General features: G+C 33.5%; 1 protein-coding gene across 1 annotated transcript; it reads right to left on the minus strand.

The window, feature by feature from the left end:
• Positions 1–561: 561 nt before the first annotated feature.
• On the minus strand, positions 562–26911 carry LOC123203884 (ankyrin repeat-containing protein BDA1-like). Its single transcript, XM_044620354.1, has 3 exons — positions 26363–26911; positions 1556–1753; positions 562–1482 (listed from the first exon to the last, which is right to left on the minus strand). Exons 1-3 carry the CDS (start codon positions 26786–26788, stop codon positions 655–657), a joined length of 1452 nt encoding a protein of 483 aa, XP_044476289.1. The 5' UTR covers positions 26789–26911; the 3' UTR covers positions 562–654.
• Positions 26912–27052: the final 141 nt, after the last annotated feature.

The following is a 27052-nucleotide window of genomic DNA, read 5'->3' on the forward strand; positions in this document are numbered from 1 at the left end:
GTTGAACAATTTGAACAATTTTGAATGTAAATTTTTTTAATTTAATAATGAGTTTAAAATTTATGTTTCAAAGAAGTAAATATATTTTATTGTTGTTGATAATTGTACAAATTTGATTTTAATGAACTTAATATGGTTTATGTTTAAAACATATGTTAAATGTAAGATATTATTTAATAAATTTGATATTAAATTGAATTGATCGAACCAGTCAAACCATAAACTAGTGAGATAATCGGTTTGATCATCGATCCAATTTTAAAAACATTGTTTTGATATTAACTAGTAACTGCCCTTCCAAAATTGCCCTCCAAAAGGAAAATGTTATTACACTTCACTAACTAAATTGAAGCATGAGAACACTTAAAATCTTGCGGAAATTAAAAACAGTCATTAAATGACCATAATACCTTTAATCATAAACACCAATGAAACGTCAGAAGATGATCATATATACATAGGTAATAAACATTTTAACTCCCTTGTCTTAAAATTTATTACTGTAATATGTCGAATATCTAAAAACTTGAAATATTTAAATAGTTGGCAGTTGACATCCCATTTGAATGGTGAAAGAGACAAGTCCATTAAATATATTCAGAGAGTTGTTGTAACATTACAAGCAATTACAAAACATAAATTCACTATTACTATTTACAGCTGATTTCCCATCTTCGGTTGTTCAAAGCTTCCCAAACGTAGGTTCTTCCGGCGGCCATGCCGTGTGAGCTTCGAATGTTGGCGAGCTAAGAAAGTTGGGATATAATATGTTGCAAGAACACTTACAAGCAGAAAATAGAAAAACAAGAGGCCTTGAGAGAAACTTCCGCTGTAGTCTATAGTTTCAAGAATAGAAGAAAAATAAGAAAATTCCATCCAAGATGTCATTGCGAGAATGATTCTGTAAAATGGGAGGCCAGCTACAAGAGTGGTAATAAAGCACACAGACGTAAAAAAAGCCAAAGAATTAAATGTCAAAAATGATAATTGTCCTGAAGACTGCAGAATCATCTCCCCTGCAGCATGTTGTTCTGTATTAAAGATGGTGCTGGTGGTGTTACTGATACCAGTGTTGTTGGCTGCAGGCTGCAGATTGCCGTCATCTTGCCAATATCCTCCGGGGGGGCTTAGTGCTGCTTGATAGGTGGCTGTGGCTATCAATATAGCCACCACAAGTAGTACGTTCCGGACTTCAAGAGGAACTTCATCAACTCTTCGGTAACCCAGCGAGAATCTTTTCAGAATTTTTTCTGAACACGCTAAGCCACCAGAAAAGTACTCGACTAGTAAAGTTTTTTTTGAATCTCTTAAAGACGGAAGATGGAGTTGAGATGCAGTTTTAGCTTTAGCAGCAAGTAGAATGTTACCAACAGCTGCATCTACCAAACCTTGACATTGGCGAAGGTAGAAGATGTCCAAAGCTGTCAAACCTTTACTGTTGTTTATATTCACTTTCAGATATCCAATCAACAGCTTCACCATCTTCACAATTGAGTAGAAAATGAAATATTAGAAGCTTATATAAAGAAAATGACAAGGCAAATCGGATGCTTACCTCAGGTTGATCTGCAGACACTGCAGTATGCAGTGGATTGTTTCCTTCCTCGTCCTTCCACTTCAGGATCTCCTCTTTGTTGAAGCGTCGAAGCCATCCTAACAAGACTTTAAAGGCTTTCAAACTCCCGTTTTTTACAGCCACATGTACAACAGTTTCAGATTTAACAGTCAACTCTTCGATTGATAATGGACAAACATACAAAAAGTCAGCCACACTGGATTCATCGTCCAGTTGAGCTGCATAGTGCAGAGGAGTAACCATCCCCTTTGCTTTAACACGGACAATCTCACTGTCATGTTTTATCAACCATGTTACGAGTTCCTGGTACTTCTCCTCCAAATCCAAATCCCGGGGACTAAGCCCTTCCTGCAGGTGTTTTCCCTCCAAAGCCAAGTGGAGGGGGCTACGCCCAAGATGGTCTCGCTTCCTAGCAAATGAAGGCTTTAAGTTTAGTATCTCCTTGGCGAAATGGATCTTTCCCTCCCTTGCAGCTGTATGCAAGGGAGTAGTCACAAACGGTACTTGATCAATACGCTCTAAAACGTAGGGATCCTCTGCAAGTACTGAATATAATGCATCCACATTTCCTTCCATGGCAGCATTCTGCAACCTCTCATCCATGTCTGTGTGGGTGTTTAAAGAAATCTTTTGCAAATTTTCTTTCAACTACAGGAGTAACAATGGTAGTTTGAGTTATAAGAATGAAAATTAGGAGTCACTTTTTGCCTTGTGCACAGGACAGGAGAAATGAGCACCACAGATTCCTCTCTTTGGATAAGAAGGAACGAAGAAACATCGAAACAGAGAGTCTTGGGCAATGTTTTGAATAGCTTCTAGAGGATTCCGTCTTATTTTCGCAAATATCAGAACCATAGAAGACTATCGTCGCTATTATTTGATCAATCTTCCATGAATTTCGATGCTCCCTAGTCATATTGTCACTTTTAAGTTGTCTTCTTATTATCAATTTATTTTTTTTAACAATAAAATTTTGTATATATATTTTAAATATATAAAATAAATATATAAATAATATGTAAATTTTTTAATAATAATTTTAAATAAAAAATAAAATAAAACTCAATCACATGTTTTTTTAATAGATTTAAAAAAGTTGTTTCTTTCATATCAAATTGTTAAACCATTTTTTTCAAACAGATTGTTTCTCATATGGAACAACTATCCCTAGTGTGTATTATCTCTTAAGAGGATTAAATTCGAATTAAGTTAATTCAATAAAGGATGAGGTGTGATAGGATGGAGTGGCGATAGAGAGCGAAAGTTGTAAATGCGAGGTCATGAAGCTACGGTGGTGGGGTTTCTATGCCAATAATTTCAGAGTAAAAACAAAAAATTTGTTTCTAGATTCTTGTGTTTACACTGCAACATTGGAGTTGGCAATGACTTGTTTTAAAAATGGGCAACTCATTTTATTTCGTGGTAGCTTCACCTCAATTTCCTACCAACTTCTTTTCGTCATTTTCATAACAATTAAGAGCAAGGCTATATTTATTGAAGCGAGTTGCATCCTTACAACACAATAAGTATTCACCAAGTGCCTTCTACGAACCCAGTTGAGTTGGTGACTCTGATGCCTGTTCGGCTCTCTCAAACGATGGCTTATCCCATCAGAACTGTCGTGCTACACCTCATTTGGTTTCCACGTCATCAGCTTTCGACCAAAACTATTGTTCTTTTGCCCAGAAAAAAAAAAAAAAGCGAAAATATACGAAAAGCATTTTAATAATAAAGACAAAGGATTTTGAGTCTGAAAAATAATAATATAATCTTGATTCATTGCAACATCTGCATCAAAATGCCTCGGAAGCCGCTGCATTATACTGACCTAGGCTGCTGATGTGTGAAGCTGTCAACGGGCCCAGAACATGAGCTGAGGTGAACTGTAGATAATGTTGTTAAGTTGCAAATGAAGAATGAGTCTGCAGAGAACAGGGCCAGGACAAGCTCATTGTCATGTTTTATCAACCATGTTACAACTCCCGGGTACTTCTCCTCTAAATCCAAATTACGGGGACGAAGCCCTTCCTGCCGGTGCTTCCCTCCAAAGCCAAATGGAGGGGAATACGCCCAAGATGGTCCTGCTTCCTAGCAAATGATGGCATTTAGTATCTCCTTGGCGAAATGGATCTTTCCTTCACTTGCAGCTGTGTGTAAGGGAGTTGTCACAAATGGGATCTTATCAATGTCCTCCAAAACATACGGATCCTCCACAAGTATTGAAAATAATGCATCCACATCTCCTACTGCGCCAAGATTCTGTAGCCTCTGTAACCTCCCAGCTTCCATGGCCATTCTACAATTTTTCTTCAGATTATGGTCGTGAACAATATTTTGTATATTTTGTTGTAGACTTCAATCTCGGAGTCCTTAAAAAATATTTTGTATATAAAATAATAAAAAACGATATTAATAATCTACATCCAAATCCAATTGCCTTCACTTTATCTAACAAAATGATCAGGCGCACTTGGTTAAACAACCTAAGATGTGAACTCAGCTGTTGCTGCTATTTTTTATGTTATGTTGATAGAGTTAGCATTGTTTATGATGCTACACCTGCTCTGAATATATATATATATATATAGTTAACGGAGATGTTTCTTACAATGCTTGCAGAGCTGGCCTATATGTCTATCCGGTCCAAAGGTCGATTAGACTATTTGATCGGTGATCAAATTATTTAATTGATTAAAAATAATCTTATATAATTTATCATTAGATATATTATCTAATTTATTTTAACAGAAAAATAAAATTTAAGGGAAATTTAATTAAATACCCAAATTATGTTTAATCAAATTATAGTCTAATTAAACATAATTTCCCAAATACATTAAGACAAAACCAATATACTCAATTTATGTACAATGACCAAAATGCCCTGGTATAAAACCAAAACAAAATCAAGACCCCAATTATTGCAAAATCACAAACCAAACCCATTACCTCAAGAATTTGCAAGCCGTCCAACCCCATGACTTTCTCTAGAGACGCAAATGGCAAATCAAGTTGGTCATATTTTTACAATTTGGTGTAGAAATTTAGGCGATTGGATGAACACTTTGGGTGTTTTTTATGTTAAGGTTTCGAGATATGAATTTTTGATTAAACGGCTTGAATCTTTCATGTTTTGGATGAATTTAGTTACTTCTCCTCTTTAACGCGTTAAAATTTATCTTCTCTCCACCTTCAGTTTCTCCAACTATCAATGAATATTCAAAAAATTAGCTCTGTTAGATTTTATATATACTGTTTATTTGATTATTAGTTGATAAATCAAGTTAATTGAGTGCATACTTTTATTATTATCAAAAAGTTGTCACAATTTTTTTTAAAGAAATATGGTTTGTTGTATATTTTATTTAAAAGTTGGCATTTTATCAGAAACCCTCTATGTTTTTTATATTTATACTTTTTTCCCTTATTTTCATCTTTTGTATTTCTGAGAAACTATGTTAAACATTTCAGTTTCAACATTTTCACATTTTTGTGTTTCCGTTTCTGTACCTTCATGCTTATTTTTGGAACTCCTAAATTTCTTCCCCAGTCTTGTTACTTTAAACTTAAAATATTTTGGATTTTTTGACTGTTTAATTGTTATGAAAATGACAAAAGGAAGTTGTTAGGAAATTTAGGGTGAAGCTATCATGACATAAAAATGAGTTGCACTCATTGAAAATGAGTCATTACCTACTCCCATGTCGGCTCAAGAATCCAGATACAACTTTTATGTTTTTTTCTCTGGAATTATTGGCATGGATGCCCCATCACCATGACTTAATGACCTAGCGTTCACAACTTCCACTCCCGGTCGTCACTCCACCCTATCACATTTCATTCTTTAATGATGGTGGGTATGGGTATATTTGTCAGATTTTCAAATCTATAGAAGATGGAAAAGTGTTTTTTTTTTTTTTTTGGTACTGCAGATGTAGGTTTAATAGCCTGAAAGGCTCAGAACCTGAAAAAATTTAATAAAATGGGTTTGAACAAAAAATTTAAGGCCCAAAGCTTGAGCCCAAATTTTTTTTCAGACCTGCGCTTGAATACGTTAAACCTAGTTCACAGATCTGGTTGACAGACATTTTGATAGAAACCAAAAAAAAAAAAGAACCAATGTGTCCACCCCATTATGTTATGTTCAATAAGATGAACCAAACTCTAATTCAAGTAAAAAAAAAAAAAAAATCTAATATAAGTGTACATGCCCTGTTCATAAATTGGAATGATAAGTTTGCACTACTATAAGTGAATGACAAATGAAAATTTAAGTTTCTAAAATTTAATTAAGGAGAATTTGTACGCTCACAGGACTTTGATTGGGAAATACCCATTTGGTCAAAAATTAATAATAAATTTAATTAATAATAAAAGGGATGTTGAACAATTTGAATGTATAGATTTTAATATGAAGTACCTGCGGGCACTAAGTACACTTTAATGCTTAGGTTCACATGGGTCAAATTAATTAATTTAGATTATGAAATTAACATTTTGTTAGATAGAGTCAAGCTAATTTGATGTAGATTATTAATATCATTATTTTTATTGTTTTAAATACTAAATATTTTATTATAATCAGGATTCTTGTCCACAAGAGACACATTTAAAGTCCTAGTTTTATAATCAGGAAATCTTTCATTTTTTTAGAGTGAATCACATTTTTCTATCCAAAATTAGACCTTCAAATATTTTTTTCATCCCTAATTTGATCCGTGATTAGAATATTTAACTATTTAAAAATAATATTTAAAATAATTTTGTATAATTTATTATTGAATATATCAACTTTTTTTTAACATCAAAGTAAATTTTGATAGTGTACATATTTAAATTTGATAGATAAGGTTTATGTTTATCAATACTCTCTAAAACATAAGGATCCTCTACAAATATTGAATATAATGCATCCACATTTCCTTCCATGGCAACATTCTGCAACCTCTCATGATCTCATCCATGTCTGTGTAGCTGTTTAAAGATATCTTTTGCAAATTCTGTGTCAATTATAGTAGTGGTACTTGAGTTGTAAGAATGAAAATTCTGAGTCACTGTTTGCCTTGTGCACAGGACACAGGAGAAATGAGCACCACAGATTCCTATCTTTGGATAAGAAGCAACGAAGATGCATCAAAACCTAGAATATTGGCCAATGCTTTTGACAGATTCTGGAGTACTTTCATTTTCCCAAATATCAGGGCCATGAAAGACACGTCGCTATTATATGGTCCATCTTGCAGGAATTTCGAGGCACACTACTCATACCGTCAAGAAGATTAAAACCCTAAATGAGACGTGCTTGTGAACGAATCAGTCTTCAGTATCATTCCCTCAGATTTGCAAGCAATTTTGCCTAAGTTCACATGGAACAACTATCCCTTATGTATCATCTCTCTTTAAAAGATTAAATTCGAACTGAATTGATTCATTAAAAAACGACGTGTGATAGGTTGGAGTGGCGATGGAGAGTGGAAGTTGTGAATGCAAAGTCATGAAGGTACGGTGGTGGGGCTTCCATGGCAATAATTTCAGAGTGAAAACAAAAACTTTGTATCTTTATCGTTCTGTTTTCACTGCAACTTGGGAATTGGTAATGACTTTTCACAGTAGGCAACTCATTTTTATTTCGTCGTAGCTTCACCTAAATTTCCCACAAACTTCTTTTCCTCATTTTTGAAATAAACGTGTATTTAATATAAATAGATATATATTTATATGTGATATTATATAATTATGTATAATTTTATTTTTGATTTAAAAATATTTAATCACATATCACACACATCAAATATATATTCAATTGTAAACTTAAAATAATTATATATAATTTTATTAAATAATTAAATAGTGAAATAATCCAAAATATTTCAAGTTTAAAAGTGACAAGATAGAAAAATTTATTTTATTTTTTACTGAGTAGTTTTATTCAAACTGAATCGTTTTTTCTTTTGTTGAAAGTAAAATTTTAAATCTAGAGATTCACCTTATAATCATTGTTTCATATAATATAAGAGTTTGATTTTAATATAATATCAATAAATCTTAAATCCAAACACTCTTTCTTGAAAATTTCACATTTTTTACGTTCAAGTTACCCCTTAATGTTATGCCCCTGCGCCACGCCCTATGCCACTCAACCGTCCCTCCGGGCTACTTTGGAGTCATTGCTAACTTGCTGCAGTGAGCTTCCAGAATCCTATGGCAACCTTTCTTTTTCTGTTTGCACGCACCATTTAGCCAGCCCCTTTTTTTTTTAAGTAAATTTATACATTAAAAAAATAAGAAAACGGGCCACAAATACAACCTGAGCTCATCCCACAAGAGAGCCAAAAATCACTCAAAGTACAAGTCAACGCGAGCCTATTGGTTGAAACACACAATTACAAACCAAAAACGAACCACTTAAATAACAGAAATCGTACTAGAGACAACAATCTGAAATTAAACTAACCATGAACCCAGCCCATCCAGCCATGGCAGGAAGCCAAAGACAGCAGGTAAAGCCCAGCCATCAGTTTGAAGCATCAAACGGCACACACCTGAAACACAAAGCAGCGTCCCGGGAACCAGGAGCAATCACAGAAATGGACCTTTGTGCAACCATTTCATTAAGAAACAACTTACTGGAACCACTACCAAGAACCAACATTATTGGTACTCATTACAAGTACACTCTAACATCACTCTTCCTCAAAACACATATTATATTCAATTACGTTCAGTTTTTTTTTTCACTTCCCACAACCAAATTTGCAACTTGTTGAATAATATTCCACATTGAATTTTTATTATTACCATTCACCGAGCTTTCCATGAATCATGTAGAACCTTTTCTTCATGTTAGGTTATACAAGTTTGATTCAATCTAAGTTGTTCAAGTTCGAATTTGAGTTTAGATCCACTGTTTTTAAAATCGAACTGGTGATCGAATCGGTTGTCTCACTGGTTCATGGTTCAACCAGTTCAGTTTATTATCAAATTATAATGAATAGATTTTGCTTAAAAAATGTGTAAAAAATAAAATTAATCAAATACTCACACTTATAAAGATTAGAACATATCATTTTTAATGAGTAATAATTATTCATTTGATTTCAATTAAATAATTAAAATAAAAAAAGTTTCAATCTTATGATACAGAAAAAAAACACAATTTTGTAAATTATTGTTTATAGAAGACATTTCAATGGATATGAGATATTTTTTTTCCTTTTTATTTTATTTTTCCTTACAAACTTTTATAAATTTATTCAATCTAATAAAAAATAATCAAATTATTCAAAAATAATTAATATTTAGAAAAAATTCAAAATTTTAGTCAAACCTGATCAAATTTGGTCAAATCTAATTTTTGACTGGTTCAATCGGTCAAACCCAAATTTTGATTGGGTTTCACCGAATCAATTAAAACCCCTCATTTTTATATTAACTAAATCAGACTTAGTGCCGGTTAAACCGATTAGTTTGATCCGATTTTAAAATAATTGTTTAGATCAAATAAATTGAGTTTGAGCCTAAATATTGGACTTTTATCATAAACAAATCAGGTTTGAGCTGGACCATATCAAATTCAAAATTAAAATTTTTTTTAATTGAATGCGGATTTCAACTTGTTGGCAGCACAGTGAAGCTGTCAACGGGGGCTTGAACATGAGCTGAGGTGGACTTTAGATAATGTTGTTAAGTTGCAAATGAAGAATGAGTGTGCAGAGAAAAGATCAAGCTTTTAGGAAGTTTGTTGTTTCTTTTTTACCAGCTTATAACCTGATGTCAAGAGTTGTTAGTCATGTCTTTATTTATCTTGTAATCAACATATATTTTAAGTTTTTTTTATTAAACATTTTCTATAATTAAGATTGTTGCATTGAATGTGGCTCCGGTTTGTCTTTGTTTTCCCTCCTTTTGTAGCCCGATCATCAACATTCCCGACTAAGCCATGAATTGACATGGCTTGACACTTTGGGTAAACCCTTGTTCCCGCATTTGGTATAATAAATTTTTATATCTTTTATTACTTATATTATATATATTTAATACGTTAAATAATAATATATTAATATCTCTTTTAGTACTATCAATCAAATGCAAAAATTATTTATAAATGTTTATTATATAAATATATTATTAATTTATCTTTATTAATATTTAAAATAATTTATTTTTATAATAATCTTTTAAATTTTGATAATAAAATATTTTCTAACTAAACCAACCATAATTAGAGTCCCATCTACAGATACATGCAGTTCAATTGAAGTACTACATCATACTTTACATCTGAATGAAGATTTATATGATGTTTTGCAAATTACAACTAAAGGCTGTCTCATGGAACATTTCACATCTAAGGGGATTCATGTGATATTTTACATCAAATAGAACTCATGTGATATTGTACATCTAATGGTAGACTCGTGAAGAATGTTAAATCAAATAATGTACTTATTTGATATTTTACATCCTCGGAAGACTGCAATTTTTCTCATTGGTGAAGGATATTTTTTTTTTATATGATACATATTGAAGTGAATTATGTCATGTTATAGTTAGAATTATGGATATATTTGATATTTTACTATTAACCCCATTTTTTAACGTAACTGATTAATTTCCTTTCACGGGTATTTGTTTGAGGTATCAAAAGATTATTACCCCCCTTATTTTATTTAGTTAATCTAGTAATAAAAGATTTTGATAATTTTTTATTAACACATGTGACAGATAATATAAGAAGTGATTTAATTATAACTTCTATTTTAAGTATTAAAATATTATCAAGATAATTTTTTTTTTTTTTACAGTTTAATCATTTTTTATTAACTTTTCAAGATAAAAATATTTTTATGTATAATTAATATAATAAATAACATGAAAAATATTTTAATAATTATAAAGAAAAATATTTAAGTAAAATAATATTATAGCATTATTTTAAAACGTTTAATAATACATAATAATTATTTATATTTATAAATTTTTATCAAATATAATAATAATTTATACCTATATACAATAATAATTAATATATAGTAATTTTATAAGTATATATTTTTATGAAAATATATTTTTTATTTTGATAATAAAATATGATGTGAAGCAAAGGCACCATTAGCGTCTAGGCGTATCAAGTGTTGTCAAGGCATGGACAAGTGTATTTTGTAACGGTGAAAGAAACAACTTCATTAAATGTATTAAAAAACAGGTATAAATTACAAACATTATTGCTGACTCTAACAACAAAATATAAACAAGTGGCAGCTAAAAGTAAATTCACTTTTCTATGTAGGTTCCTAATTTACACTTTACGCGGTAGTTTCCTTCCAAGGTCTTGGCCTAACCAAAATGGAAGACAACATGCCGCAGAAGCAACTATAACCAGAAAAATGAGAAACCAAGCCAAGACCAAAATGGATGCATTATTTTCAATACGTGCGGATGATGCATATGTTTTGGAGGATATTGATGAGATCCCATTTGTGACAACTCCCTTACACACAGCTGCAAGCCAAGGAAAGATCCATTTCGCCAAAGAAATACTAAACTTAAAGCCATCATTTGCTGGGTAGCGAGACCATCTTGGGCGTAGCCCCCTCCATTTGGCTTTGGAGGGGAAGCACCTGCAGGAAGGGCTTAGTCCTCGAGATCCAGATATGGAAGGAAAGTTCCAGGAAGTTGTAACGTAGTTGATAAAACATGACAGTGAGCTTGTCCGTGTTAAAGCAAAGGGGATGGTTACTTCTTTGCACTGTGCAGCTCAACTAGACGGCGAATCCAATTTAACAGACTTCTTGTATGTTTGTCCATTATTGTTGAGGATTCAAATAAAGAAGAGTCTCACATCTAATAAACTTAAATAAAATGAGTGGTATATAAGTGTTGTGGATTGGACCTTAACATAAGCTAATTAGTTTTATGTAATATGAGTTTCAATCTTCACACTTGTAAGCCCAATATATATTTCCGATATGGTATCAGAGCGCGAGCCAAACGGCGGGTTTAACAGCCTAAGTGTTCATGGATATAAGTGATAATGCACCCAACCAAAAATCGGCTGAGCCGAAAGACAGGTCTAATAGCTTAGGTGCTTGCACTTAAGCGGGGGTGTTGAGGACTCAAATAAAGAAGAGTCCCACATCTAATAAACTTAAATAAAATGAGTGGTATATAAGTGTTATGGATTGGACCTTAACATAGGTCAATTGGTTTTATGTAATATGAATTTCAATCTTCACACTTGTAAGTCCAATATATATTTCCGACAATTATTAATCGAAGATTTCACTGTTAAATTTGAAACTGCTGTCCATGTCGCCCTTAAAAACCGGAGTTCAAAGCCTTTAAAGTCTTGTTAGGATGGCTTCGATACTTCAACAAAGAAGAGATCCAGAACTTGAAGGACGAAGAAGGAAACAATTCATTGCATACTGCAGTATCTGCAAATCAACCTGAACTATATCCTACACTTTCAGGTTGCAAACAAAATTTGAAGTTATTCTGAATTTTTGCTGACCATAATGTTGATAAAAATGAGAACAGTAGAGTCAGGCCATCCTAAAATCCATTAGAAGGACCATAATGCTGAATTTGAACTATATTGTTAAAGACAGAAGTAGAATTGCCATATAGAATAATATGCCTAAAAACATATCCAGAAAAGGGTTAAAAGCAATCATATGCAACTTTAAACTTAAATGGTCGGTCTACAAATACGGTCAGTTTAGGGAAATCATGCTTTAATACAATTATTTTGAAACTGAAATGTACAAACCAATTCAACCGGAAACTAGTCAAGAGCTTGATTGATGAATTGTTTTACTTTCAGCAGTGAGTGGTTGATGAATTGTATAATGAGGCAAGAGCTTGATTTTGAAGCTCCCCAGTTTGCACAATCTTTGTAACTTTAACTTCACTTTCTTGAAAATCATATTTCCATTTCACTTGTCCTCCTCTTTAATCAGTATATTCAACAAATTTTAATATGTTATACTTCACAATTCTGCTGGTATTGACGCCGAAAATGTGATTAGGTTAGTGTACGTGATAGTGTTTATACTCGCTGACTTAATATTTGAATAAAATTTAAATATATTTCCTACTTTGTCCATGTTCTACGGTCAAACTATCCTTTAGTAAAATGTACGAAAACTATACCAAGCAGACATTTAGCCATTAATTAGACATGTTATCTATACGTAAAATGATTTAAAGTGTAGATAGAAGTTATTTTACTCTAAAACAAAGAGAATGATGAATTTTGACAGTTTTATTATTTGTATGATACTAATTATCTCTTACCATTATGAAATACGTAATTATCTTTTATTTTAATGAGATAACATAGATTAGTAGATTCCATTTAAACATTTAGATTTAATGTTCTAGGATTTGGGTTTATCTTCATACATAATTATGCAAATTATCTGCTTCTCTTGGCTTATAAATACAAGATTGTATTAAGGCAAATGGGCGGCATTTTGTGTCTTATACTATTAATCAGTCAAAAAAACGTTGGCTTCCTATCTATAAGCCAAACCTTTTAGCATTATTATTATTATTATTATTATTATTGTGCTCTTGATTGTTTGCGGAAGATTACACCTCAGTTATATGTATTTGTTGTTGGTGAAGTTTTTACTACAAGGAGCCACCACAAGCAGTACGTTCCGAACTTTAAGAGGAACTTCATCAACTCTTCGGTAACCTAGCCAGAATCTTTTCGGAAATTTTTCTGAAAACGGTAAGCCACCAGAAAAGTGCTCGACTAGTAAAGTTTTTTTTGAATCTCTTAAAGACGGAAGATGGAGTTGAGATGCAGTTTTAGCTTTAGCAGCAAGTAGAATGTTACCAACAGCTGCATCTACAAAACCTTGACGTTGGCGAAAGTAGAAGATGTCCAAAGCTGTCAAACCTTTACTGTTGTTTATATTCACTTTCAGAAATCCAATCAACAGCTTCACCATCTTCATAATTGAGGAGAAAATGAAATATTAGAAGCTTATATAAAGAAAATGACAAGGCAAATCGGGTGCATACCTCAGGTTGATCTGCAGACACTGCAGTATGCAATGCATTGTTTCCTTCCTCGTCCTCCCACTTCAGGATCTCCTCTTTGTTGAAGCGTCGAAGCCATCCTAACAAGACTTTAAAGGCTTTCAAACTCCCGTATTTTACAGCGACATGTACAACAGTTTCAGATTTAACAGTCACCTCTTCGATTGATAATGGACAAACATACAAAAAGTCAGCCACACTGGATTCATCGTCTAGTTGAGCTGCATAGGGCAGAGAAGTAACCATCCCCTTTGCTTTAACACGGGCAAGCTCACTGTCATGTTTTATCAACCATGTTACAAGTTCCTGGTACTTCTCTTCCAAATCCAAATCACGGGGACTAAGCCCTTCCTGCAGGTGCTTTCCCTCCAAAGCCAAGTGGAGGGGGCTACGCCCAAGATGGTCTCGCTTCCAAGAAAATGAAGGCTTTAAGTTTAATATCTGCTTGGCGAAATGGATCTTTCCCTCCCTTGCAGCTGTATGCAAGGGAGTAGTCACAAATGGTACTTGATCAATACGCTCTAAAACGTAAGGATCCTCTGCAAGTACTGAATATAATGCATCCACATTTCCTTCCATGGCAGCATTCTGCAACCTCTCATCCATGTCTGTGTGGGTGTTTAAAGAAATCTTTCGCAAATTTTCTTTCAACTACAGGAGTAACAATGGTAGTTTGGGTTATATGAACGAAAATTAGGAGTCACTGTTTGCCTTGTGCACAGGACAGGAGAAATGAGCACCACAGATTCCTCTCTTTGGATAAGAAGGAACGAAGAAACATCGAAATAGAGAGTCTTGGTCAATGTTTTGGACAGCTTTTGGAGTATTCCTTCTCATTTTCCCCAATATCATAGCCATGGAAGACTAATGTCCCAATTATATGGTCCATCATCATGGAATTTTGAGGCTCTCAACTCATACTGTCAAGATTAGTAAAACCCTAGATGATAGATGCTTGTGAACGAATCATTCTTCAGTATTATTCCCTTCCATTTTGCAAGCAATTTTGCCTAGGCTCACACCAAATAACTATCCCTTATGTGTGATACCACCTTGTACTCTAAATCTTAAATCCTAAAATCACACATAATAAATAATATCTCTTATATGTAATACCTTTAATCAAATTAATAGTTTGATTCAAACTGACTTTGTTTAGTTCGACAAAAAAGAAGGTATGATAAGGTGGAGTGGCAACCGAGAGTAGAAATTGTGAACGTGAGGTCATGAAAATACGCTGGTGAGGCTTCCATGCCAATAATTTTAGAGAAAAAAACATAAAACTTGTATCTTGATCCTTAAGACTTCACTACAATAACGAAGTTGTTAATGACGCGTTTTCAAAAAGGGCAACTCAATTTTATTTCATGGTAGCTTCACGAAATTTCCTAAGCACTTCCTTTTATCGGTTCATAACAGTTAAAAAATAGTCAAACAATCCAAAACAGTTCTAAGTCTAAAAGTGACAAGACAGAAAGAAATTTAAAAGTCATCTCCTTTTCGTCAAGGCAGTAAATGAAGGAGCTCCAAAAATAAGTATGAAAGTAGACCATCCAGCAACTTAACACAATGGAATTAGAGATGGCATCCTCTGTTGTGCAGCGGAAATACAAAACACAACTTCTATGCTATTGAATATAATAAATAATTAAAGTAGAAAATAAAATACAGAAAAATAAAAGAAAGAGAACACAAGAATTTACAAGGTTCGGTAAATGTACCTACGTCCTCGGCGCCGCTGACTACTTTCCCTATCTCCAAAGAATAGTTACAAAGGAAACATAAACTATTAGAAATCCCTAAATAATAAGATTCTCTCAATACAATTGTATCTGACTACAACCGTCTTAGGGATGATTTTGAACTAAAACCAAGACCTCTATTTATAGCCTTTGGTAAAATACAAAGAGATTAAATTAATAGATGTGGGACATAAAGAGCCACTTATTTCAACAATCTCCACCTTGGTGATTTAGCGAGTCCCACCAAATTTCCTTTATACTTTCTTCTTCAGCGACGACTTCAAATGCGCCTTTCGGCGCAATTTAAGCTTGCAGGATGTTGATCAAGTTCAAACAATGATTGAACTTGATCATTGTTACCACCTTGGTCATCATATCTATAGAATTCTCAGCAGTCTCAACATACAATAATAGATAAATGAAAAACCCATCTTGTAGCCTGCGAAAATATACACAATTATCATACTTGCTTCTTGTGTACCTATGCTCCATCATAAATTGATCAAATCGATTGTACCACTGTCTTGATGACTGTTTCAGTCCATAAAGCGATCTCTTCAATTTGCAAACCCAATTCTCTTTATCAGCAACCTTAAATCCTTCAGGTTGAGTCATGTAGATTTCCTCTTCCAAATTACCATGTAGATATGCAGTTTTCACATCAAGTTGAACTAGTTCAAGATTCATTTGTGCTACCAAGACCAACAAAATTCTAATAGAGGAATGCTTAACAACTGGAGAAAATACCTCATCAATCCCTTCCTTTTGAGCATAGCCTCTTGCTACCAACCTTGCCTTGTAGCGAATATCTTCTTTGTTAGGAAATCCATCTTTTCTTGCATACACCCACTTGCACCCAATTGTCTTCTTGTGTTTTGGCAATTGAACTAACTGCCAAGTTTCATTCTTTTGAAGGGATTGTAATTCCTTATCCATGGTTTTCTTCCACTTTTCAGCTTCTAGACTTTTGACTGTTTCTTTATAAGTGGAAGAAATATCATCATCTACAATTGGAAGTGCATAGGCCACCATATCAGCAAATCGAGCAGGCTTATGTATTTCTCGTTTTGGCCTATATGATGCAATTGATTTTTGTTGCTGTTGAGGTTCTTGGGTTGAAACCTCTTCATCTTCACTTTCCTCCTCTGCCATTAGAGTATCACTATCATTTTCAACAACTCTAACTGGGTTTATTGTTGTGATTGTCTCAAACTCTACCTGTTACGGAATACACTCCACCTACTGTTGAGTATCATCAATCTTCTTTATTACCTTCTTTAACATGGCAGATTCATCAAAGGTAACATTCTTACTGTGAATGATTTTCTTCAACTTTGGACACCAAAGACGATATCCTCACTCCAGAACTAATCCCCATAAAGATTGCTTTCTTAGCTCTTGGATCTAATTTAGACTCCCTTGTATGATAATAGGCAGTCGAACCAAACACACGTAAGGAATCATAGTCATTAGCAGGTTTTCCAGACCATACCTCAAGGGGTGTTTTCCCTTCAATTGCAGTAGATGGTAAATGATTAATGAGATGACATGTATATATAACAGCCTCAGCCCAAAATGGTTTGCCCAACCCAGCATTGGACAACATACATCTAACCTTCTCCAGCAAGGTTCGATTCATGCGTTCAACCACCCCATTTTGTTGTGGTGTTCCTTTGACTGAGAAATGATGTACAATACCTTCAGCCTGACAAACTTCAAAAAACGGATCACTAGTATACTTACCACCATTATCAGTTCTTAGTCGTTTGATCTTTCTGTCAGTCTGAGTTTCAACCATCTTTTTCCATTTCAGGAAAACACCTAATACGTCATTCTTCTTCTTTAAAGTGTACACCCATGTTCTTCTAGAAAAGTCATCAACAAAAGTAACAAAGTAGTGTCTACCTCCCAAAGAAGCTGTTTTAGTAGGTCCCCATACATCAGAGTGAACATAATCCAAAATACCTTCAGTATTATGAATTGTAGTATCAAATCTTACTTTTGTCTGTTTTCCCAAGACACAATGCTCACAAAAATCCAACTTGCAGGTTTTTGCTCCTTTCAATAAGCTTTGTTTCACCAAACTAAATAAGGTTTTTTCCCCTGCATGTCCCAAACGCATATGCCAAAGTCTGGTTGTTTCATCATCTACATCTTTTCCAGATACTGTAGCTGCTGATCCAAAAACTGTACCACCATTATAATAATACAAGTTGTTTCTTCTTGTACCTTTCATCACAACAAGAGCATCGAAAATAACTTTCAAGACTCCATCTTGCATTAACACCTTGAAGCCTTTGGATTCCAAAACTCCTAAAGAAATGAGATTTTTCTTCAACTGTGGTACATGTTGAATGTCTGTCAGAACTCTAGTTGACCCATCATTATTCTTCAAACGGATTGAACCTATCCCCTCAGTTTTACAATGACTATCATTGCCCATGAAAACAACTCCACCATTTAGTTTTTCATAATTGAAGAACCATTCTTTGTGTAGACACATATGATAAGTGCAACCTGAATCTAGAAGCCATTCATCATACTGAGATATTGTTGGTAGACTTACTAGAGCAAAATCTGACTCATCTTCTTCAATTTCAACTACACATGAAACAACTTTGGTCCTCCCTTTATCTTTCCTTTGTAACTTCGAACAGTCTTTCTTCCAATATCCCTTCTCTCGACAGAAAGCACATTCATCTTTACTAGGTCTTTTCTTCGACTGAGATCTACCCCTTCTTTCTTGCTTGTGACTTTGACTTCATCCTCCTGCAGTAAGGGCTTCAATAACTGACTTTCTATTCTCTTGTTGATCTTTCTTTCGAATTTCGTTATTATTCAAAGCAGCACATACCTCATCGTAAGTCACTTTCTCCTTTCCATGAAGTAATGTTATGCTCAAATGATCTAATTCTTCAGGAAGAGATCCTAGTAGAAGCATTGCTTTATCTTCATCTTTGAAAGTTTCATCCAGGTTCAGTAGATCAGCTATCAACTGGTTAAAAGTATCAATATGATCACTTATACTTGTACCAGGTTTCAATTGAAGACGGAATAGTCTCTTCTTCAAATAAAGTCTATTCTTATTGCTCTTCTTCATATACTTGTTTTCTAACGTCTTCCACATTTTACTTGCAGACGTCTCTTTCATGAATGGATATTTCTGCTCTCTACAAAGACACGTACGAATTGTACCACAAGCTTGACTGTTGATCCTCACCCATTCTTTCTCATCCATCTTCTCTGGTTTTTCCTCCTCCAGAGCTATATCAAGATTTTCTTGACACAGGGCGTCCATCACCTCACATTGCCATAACCCAAAATTGTTGTGGCCATCAAATTTTTTCACATCAATTTTTGCGGTTGTCACAATTGTCTTTGTTGATGTCGATGCCATTTTCTGCTGACTATGATTTACTTGGTAGATAGTTTTTTCAAATAACCAAGTTTCACAATTTTATATTCAATAGCTAAAACACAATTACTATAACCCAGGATAATAGTAAGTGCCAAAAAAATGATAATATATGCACCAGGAAAGTACCCAGGAAAGATTGGTGGGGACAAAGCCTCCTTAAAAACTAGCCTCCTTAGACAGCATTTTCCTAGACATGCACATAACCATATAAATAGCTACTCACTGTCCTAAACCTAGGCTCTGATACCACTTGTTATGCAGCGGAAATACAAAACACAACTTCTATGCTATTGAAAATAATAAATAATTAAAGTAGAAAATAAAATACAGAAAAATAAAATAAAGAGAACACAAGAATTTACGAGGTTCGGTAAATGTACCTACGTCCTCGGCGCCGCTAACTACTTTCACTATCTCCAAAGAATAGTTACAAAGGAAACATAAACTATTAGAGATCCCTAAATAATAGGATTCTCTCAATACAATTGTATCTGACTAAAACTGTCTTAGGGATGATTTTGAACTAAAACCAAGGCCTTTATTTATAGCCTTTGGTAAAATACAAAGAGATTAAATTAATAGATGTGAGACATAAAGAGCCACTTATTTCAACATCCTCAACATAGAGATAATAAGGAATCTCCATCCCCATCCCCATCCCCCTAGGAAAATATTCTCTCCTTCTCGTTTTCATTTCTACTAGAAAAATATTAAAATATTTATTATATGTTATAATATATTTATAATAATTTAAAATTTTTTAAAGGTATTTCAACATTTAAATATTCAATAGATATATAGGGTAAGAGACAAATTGAAAAGAGGCTGGGTCGGAAATATTTCTATTATAATCCTTGATTATAGGGATTTTAGTCATCTCCATCCTCATTTCTATTAAAAAATTAGGAAGGGTCGACCACAGATCCAGTTTGATAGGTCAAATTGTCAATTCTAAATGAAACTTGAGGAACTTAAAACTATCTTTATTGAACTTTGCCACATTAATGAGAAACAAGAGAAATGAGTTTGTTTCTATGAAACGAGAGCATATCATCTAACAATCATATACTTTTTTTTTTTTGAGGGATTGATTCTAATCTCAGTTTCACTCTTTCACACATCCAACCAATATTGTAAAAGTTGTTGTATACACTTGACATACTCTCTGTTATCTTCCATAATCTTCTTCATGGTGTTCTTATTGTTAGAATTTTTTATGTGAACATATATTGATTATGTTTTTATTTAATAAAAATAAAAATCTGGTAAATGTATACTCCAAAAATAATTTTTCATAAGCATTATATGATAATTTCTTATCAGTTCTGACAGGGGTGTATTTGTCAAATTTTCAAACTTCTAGGGATTATAGCAGTATTTTTTTTTTTATGGGTGTTTTAAATTATAGGTTCATGCATGAAATAGGTCTGAAATAGGCCTAAAGCCTGAAAAAATTTAATGAACCAAGACAAAACAAAAAAATTTGATGCCCCAATGGGCAAGTCTAAAGCTTGAACCTGAACTTTTTTTCAAATTTGGACTTGTACAAGCTACACTCGGTTCAATAGGCCCAATTAACAAACTTATAGATAGCAACCTGAGCAAAAATGGTTCCTTTTGGTCAAAGGTGTATTCCCTACACACTGCTTTTTGGTTAAGGTGATATTAGTCAACATATGCTAAAACAGTGAGTTTTTCATTACATCAACTTGAGCAAGATTGATTCCACTTATTGTTGTGAATCTTCGACTTGCCTCCTTGACCCTTCCACACAGTGTTTTGGTTTCTATTCTCTTTAATCCAATGGTGAGTTTTGTTACAATTTGTTATTTCTAGTTTGATCAATCAAGGGTTGAGATTTGATAGTCTTTTGTAAAAATATCTAAGATGTCTTGTATTTTAGAATCAATAAAAGAATCCATACATTTTTGGAGATCATTTGATTGGTTTGTTGATATGTCCACCTCCATTTTGTTATGTTCAATTCGATGAACCAAACTTCAACTCAGGTAAAATAAAAAAAACCAGATCCCAATCATAATTATGTGTTTTGGAAAAGAATTGATATGGGGCTTGTTTGCATTAATTTCAAAAACATGTTTATAATTTATAATATTTATAATTTTTTTTATATTATATAATATACATTTGCAGGCCATGTTTTTATGGGTCAATCTACTAAATTATAATTTATAATATTTTTTAATTTTTATTAATATTTAATCAATTTTTAAAAATATGATTTATTAATATTTTTAATGAACCCACCCACAAGTTTTATCTCATGACCCGTTAAGCTTGCAGGCCTGACACAGCCGATTAAGTTGTAGGCCTGACACAGTTCGCTTTGATCCATTCCGAGCTAACACAGGCTTTTTCAAATTATTGGGCCGAACCAAGCTGGGGTTGGGGACTTTGACGGCCCCATGTTGTAATTTGTAACAGTGAAAGAAGCAACTTTATTAAGTTTTTTCATAGCAGATGTAACAACAAAACGTAGACAACTGACAGAAAAATAAATTCACTAGCTGAATTCACATCTTAGGTTGTTCAAAGCTTCCCAGACGTAGGTTCCTCCGGCGGCCATGCCATGTGAGCTTCAGTTGTTGGTAATTTAAAAATATTGGAATATAATATGCTGCAAGAAAACTTACAAGCAGAAAAATGAGAAACAAAGGCCCTACAGAGGTCCTTTCGTTGTAGTCAAAAGTTTCAAGAATAGAAACATAATACGAAAATGCCATCAAAGATATCAATGTGATAATGATTCTGTAAAATAGGAGCCCAGTCACGAGGGTGGTAATTAAGCACACAGATGTAAAAAAGGCTGCAGAATTAAATGTCAAAAATATTAACTGGCCTAAAGACCCCAGAATCATGTTCCCTGCAAGGTGATCAAAAGGCTTTGTATTATTATAGATGGTGCTGGCCGTGAGGTTACTGATAGCGCTGGTGGTGGCTGGAGGCTGCAGATTGCTGTCCTCTTGCCAAAATCCTCCAGGGGGGCTTAGTGCAGCTTGATAGGTGGCTGTGGCTATCAATATGGCCACCACAAGTAGAACATTTCGGACTTCAAGTGGAACTTTATCAATGCTTCGGTAACCCAGACCAAAGCTTTTCGGAATTCTTTTGCAGAAAATGATAAGCCCCTGGAAGAGTTCTCAAATAGTGAAGCTTCTTCTGAACCTCTTAAAGACGGACAATGGAGTTGAGATGCACTTTTAGCTTTAGCGGCAAGTAGAATGTCCCCAACTGCTGCATCTACCAAATCTTGAACTTGGCGATCATTGAAGATGTCCAAAGCTGTTAAACCTTTACCGTTCTTTTTATTCACTTTCATACAACCAATCAACAGTTTCACCGCCTTTATTATTGACCAGATAATGAAATATTAGAAGCTTATGCAAAGAAAATTACAAGGCAAATTGAGCTAGCAGTAAAAAACATATGGGATGCTTACCTCAGGTTGATTTGCAGAAACTGCAGTATGCAATGCATTGTTTCCTTCTTCATCCTCTCAGTTCAGGATCTCCTCATTTTTGAAGTATTGGAGCCATCCTAACAGGACTTTAAAGGCTTTCAAACTCCCGTTTTTGAGGGCGACATGGACAGCAGTTTCAGATCTAACAGTCAAATCTTCGACTGATAATGGACAAACATACAAAAAGTCTGTCAAATTGGATTCATCGTCTAGTTGAGCTGCATAATTGGATTCATCGCCAAATTGACAAAAACTCAGGTTGCTAACCATAAGCCTATCAATCGGGCATATTGAACCGAATCTAACTTGTTCAAGCCTAGATTAGAAATAAAATTTTGGGTTTGGGCTTAAGTTTAACTATTTCGGTTAGAAATTAAATTTTTTTCGAAGTTCAGGCTTTGAGCTTATTCCCTGTATGAACCTACAACTTTAAAAACCTCCAAAAAAAAAAAAAAACATAGAACTTGTAACTTGATTCTTGAGTCCTTGGTGCAACTTCGGTGATGGTAAGGACTTGTTTTCAGAAAATGGAAATCATTTTTATTTCATGTCAGCTTCACCTAAATTTCCTAACTATTTCCTTTTGTTATTTCATAACAATTAAATCGTCAAAAAATCCAAAACATTTTAAGTTTAAAAGTAACAAGACCAAGAGAGAAATTTAGAAGTTATCTCTTTTTTTTCAAGGCAGTAGATATGAAGGAGTTCCAAAACTAAGCATGAAGGTAGACCAGTAACTTAACACAATGGAACTAGAAATGGCCACGGGACGGGGAGAGGCCAAATCCCTAATATCGATCCCCCTCCTTGATACATAAAAGATGAGAAATCTTCATCCTCTTACCTACAAGAAAAATTTCTTTCCTTTTTCCTTCCATCCCTACTAAAAAATTATTAGAATATATATTATGTGTTAGGGTATATTTATAATAATTCAAAACTTTTAATGGGTTTTCAATATTTAAAGATTTAAAGGATATGCGTGGTAGGAGACAGACCGGAGAAAGGATAAGTCAAAGAGGAGATGGGTCAAAAATATATCTATCTCTATCCCTGATTTTAGGGATTTTAGTCATTCCTGTCCTCATTCTCATCTATGTTTCAATCGGCAAATTCTCTCTCCATTCGGAGAGGAGCGAACTAGAGATTTGGTTTAATGGATTGAATTGCCATCTTTAGATGGACCTTGAGGAGCTTAAAATTATTTTCAAAGAACTTAGCTACATTAACGAGAAACAAGTTTGTTTCTATGAAATGAGAGCATATCACCTAACAATCATGTCCATTTTTTTTTTCCAAAGATTGATTCTAATCTCAGTTTCACTACTTTCTACATCCAACCAATACTGCAAAGGTTGGTGGGTACACTTGACAATCTCTCTATAACCAATATTGTAAAGTTGGTGGGTACTCTTGACAATCTCTATTGTCTTCCATAATCTTTTTCATGACTTCATTAGAAGTTGCAATCTCCTACGACAATACTCATTTTCAACTCGGTATGAACAACCAGAAGCAGCAAATCATCAACGAACAGATACACATAAGCATAAGCACCTAGTGCTCTATAAAAATCATAGAATCTTCCAACACTAAGACCAGGCCAGTCCATGAAATCATACAGATCTTATCCAGTTTCAGGTTTGAATAGTCTAAATTCAATAATTTAATGGATAAATTTTTTGCTAGTCTGAACAGTCCTTTGGCCTTAGAAAAATGAGTATCTTGTTAAATAATTGGTTAGGTGATTTTAAATTTAAAAAAATAATCAAGCTTATAATAACATATTATTTATATATTTAATTAAATAATTAAAAGTATGTAAATATAGAATTGTTTGACTTTATAATATATTTTCCATCTCTTGGCCAAACTACCACGCTCTTTGCACCTACTCTTCAATTTCCCTTTTCCTTTTACATATATTTATTATAATTAAGAAAAATTCATTAGCTTATTAATAATAAATTACCACAATTGACTATTAAGGTTTTTGTAATTGAATCAAATACTCTAGCTTTATAACTTTTTCAAAAACACATAATTTTGATTTAATGTTTTTTCTAACTGAAATGGAGTTTGGTTCATCTGATTAAACATAACAAAATGGAGGTGGACATATCAACAAACCAGCCAAGTGGTCTTCATGATCATGAGCTCCGATTGCAGACAAAACTTGTGACTTCTAGAAAGGATAGTTACTCCATATAAGTTCGGGTGAAATAGCTTGAAATTCACGTTTTGACCCAGTGTTTAAAATGACTCAATAACTCATAATTTGAAATCGATTGCAAATTAAGTCGAAATGTTTCTTGATTCAAGTTCGATTAGAATAAAAAATAGCTTCACTTGAGTTTCATTCAAGTTCGTTGAACCAATATTAACGGTAGCTCGTGTTTGCTTGAATAAAAAAATATTTGGTTTAATTCAGTTCGAGTTTGATTCAAATTCATAGTTTGAATTAGTGTTTCAAATTCTTAGTTCAGTTATGCTCGAATTAATAGTTTAAATTTATAGTTTATTACTAGGACAACATTGTTTTACTCAAATAATCGATAAAACAACTTATTCGAGCTATGAATTTGAGTTGAATCAAACTATAAATTCAAATCGAAGCAAATCACAAATTTAAACAACTGATTTGAGTCATGAATTTGAATTGAATTTGAATTGAATACCTCCTAACTTGAGTTTGACTTAATTTCAATAACAAGTCAAATCTTTTTGTTCAAATTCAATTCAAACTAAGCAAGTTAAGTCAGCTATTGAGATCAAGCAGCTTGGTTTAGATCCAACCCTGTCTCTATGGCTCCACCATTGTTCATTAATCAAGTAATGAAAACTTAAAAAATAAAAATCACCAATCCATGAGTAAAAGAAATAATAGAAAAGAAAAAATATAATAACATAAGTAATATTTTAGGTAGAATAAACCTTTTCAATGTAAAAAAAAGACAAACCATTGCTTTAGAGTTAAGTCTAATATAATTAAATATGTTTATATAAGTTATAATCCATGAAAAAGTTCCCATACAAATTTAGAGTTCAATCACAATTCTAATATAAATAAAAGACACAAAGGTTTATAAAAAGATTGATTAAATTTACTAGATAAGTAGTTAATCTTTAGGCTTTATAACTTTGAATCTAATTGTTAAATCAAAACTTAATCATCTAGATTGAAGATTCATACATCTCATTGGGTATTGATAAACAAAACAAATTAGAATAATATATATAAATATTTGAATATCAATTATTTAGTTTAACACTATTTTTTCAAAAGAGTGAAACTCTATCTTTGGAAATGAAATTGTGAGGTATGGTTGCCAAAATAAAGTTGCAGATTTAGAGGAAGAAATTCAGTCTTTGAAATTAACCTCCTTGATTTTAATTGACATGTGCTTTGGTTTCTTTATAAAAATGTGGTGTTTGGGTAATAACCAATTCTACATTTGGTTTAAAGTTTTATTTTGTATTAAGACAAACATTTCCTTTAATTCTAATTTCAAACTCATTTGAGAGTGAGTCTAATAATATATCTTTAAATTTATTTGTTCAAACATATTTACCATTAAGGGTGGACGCAAGTAACTTATTTTCAATTTTTTTTTTTATTTGAAGATGAATTTAAATAATATTTCTTCAATTTTTTCTAATTGAAGTGTGGGTGTAGGCCTACTCTAACAAAGTTCAAATCCGCCGCTGGGTGTGATTGGATGGAGTAGTGGAAGTTGTGAACATGAGGTCGTGAATGTACGATGGTGGGGCTTCCATGGCAATAATTCTAAAGAAAAAGCATAAAACTTGTATCTGTTATAAATATAATAGAATAAATGACAAGTGATTAAATTACAAAATGAGAATTATGATTTTATTAAACCAAAGCCACGACAGAAAAAAAGAAAAAAGCAAAAGGAAAAAACAAGAAGAAAGCTTCAAGGAAAGAAGTGTATATCTTTCACGAAGAGAGGAAGGCGGTATTTATAGGAAATTTGCCGCCCCTCCAATAAACAAAAATGGCTTTCTTCCAAGCCAAGTTTCCAAGACATTTAATGCCTTTATATTACCATTTGGCCAAAGTCAAATACATACAAAAAGTCAGCCACACTGGATTCATCGTCTAGTTGAGCTGCATAGTGCAGAGGAGTAACCATCCCCTTTGCTTTAACACGGACAACCTCACTGTCATGTTTTATCAACCATGTTACAAGTTCCTGGTACTTCTCTTCCAAATCCGAATCACGGGGACTAAGCCCTTCCTGCAGGTGCTTTCCCTCCAAAGCCAAGTGGAGGGGGCTACGCCCAAGATGGTCTCGCTTCCAAGCAAATGAAGGCTTTAAGTTTAGTATCTCCTTGGCGAAATGGATCTTTCCCTCCCTTGCAGCTGTATGCAAGGGAGTAGTCACAAATGGTACTTTATCAATACGCTCTAAAACGTAAGGATCCTCTGCAAGTACTGAATATAATGCATCCACATTTCCTTCCATGGCAGCATTCTGCAACCTCTCATCCATGTCTGTGTGGGTGTTTAAAGAAATCTTTTGCAAATTTTCTTTCAACTACAGGAGTAACAATGGTAGTTTGGGTTATAAGAATGAAAATTAGGAGTCACTGTTTGCCTTGTGCACAGGACAGGAGAAATGAGCACCACAGATTCCTCTCTTTGGATAGGAAGCAACGAAGAAGCACCGAAACAGTGAGTCTTGGTCAATGTTTTGGACAGCTTCTGGAGTATTCCTTTCTCATTTTCCCAAATATCATAGCCATGGAAGACTAAA

The sequence above is a fragment of the Mangifera indica genome, chromosome 20, assembly GCF_011075055.1.
Source record: "Mangifera indica cultivar Alphonso chromosome 20, CATAS_Mindica_2.1, whole genome shotgun sequence".
NCBI classification, from domain to species: Eukaryota; Viridiplantae; Streptophyta; class Magnoliopsida; order Sapindales; family Anacardiaceae; genus Mangifera; species Mangifera indica.

Excerpts from the sequence above, each read along its gene's own strand:
- LOC123203884 (XM_044620354.1), bottom strand. The coding sequence starts at position 26,788 with ATGGATGAGAGGTTGCAGAATGCTGCCATGGAAGGAAATGTGGATGCA. Across the intron at positions 1,754-26,362 it reads GTGTGGCTGACTTTTTGTAT|GTTTGTCCATTATCAATCGA; the intron begins GTATTTGACTTT and ends GACTTTTTGTAT. Across the intron at positions 1,483-1,555 it reads TGTCTGCAGATCAACCTGAG|ATGGTGAAGCTGTTGATTGG; the intron begins GTAAGCATCCGA and ends TCAATTGTGAAG.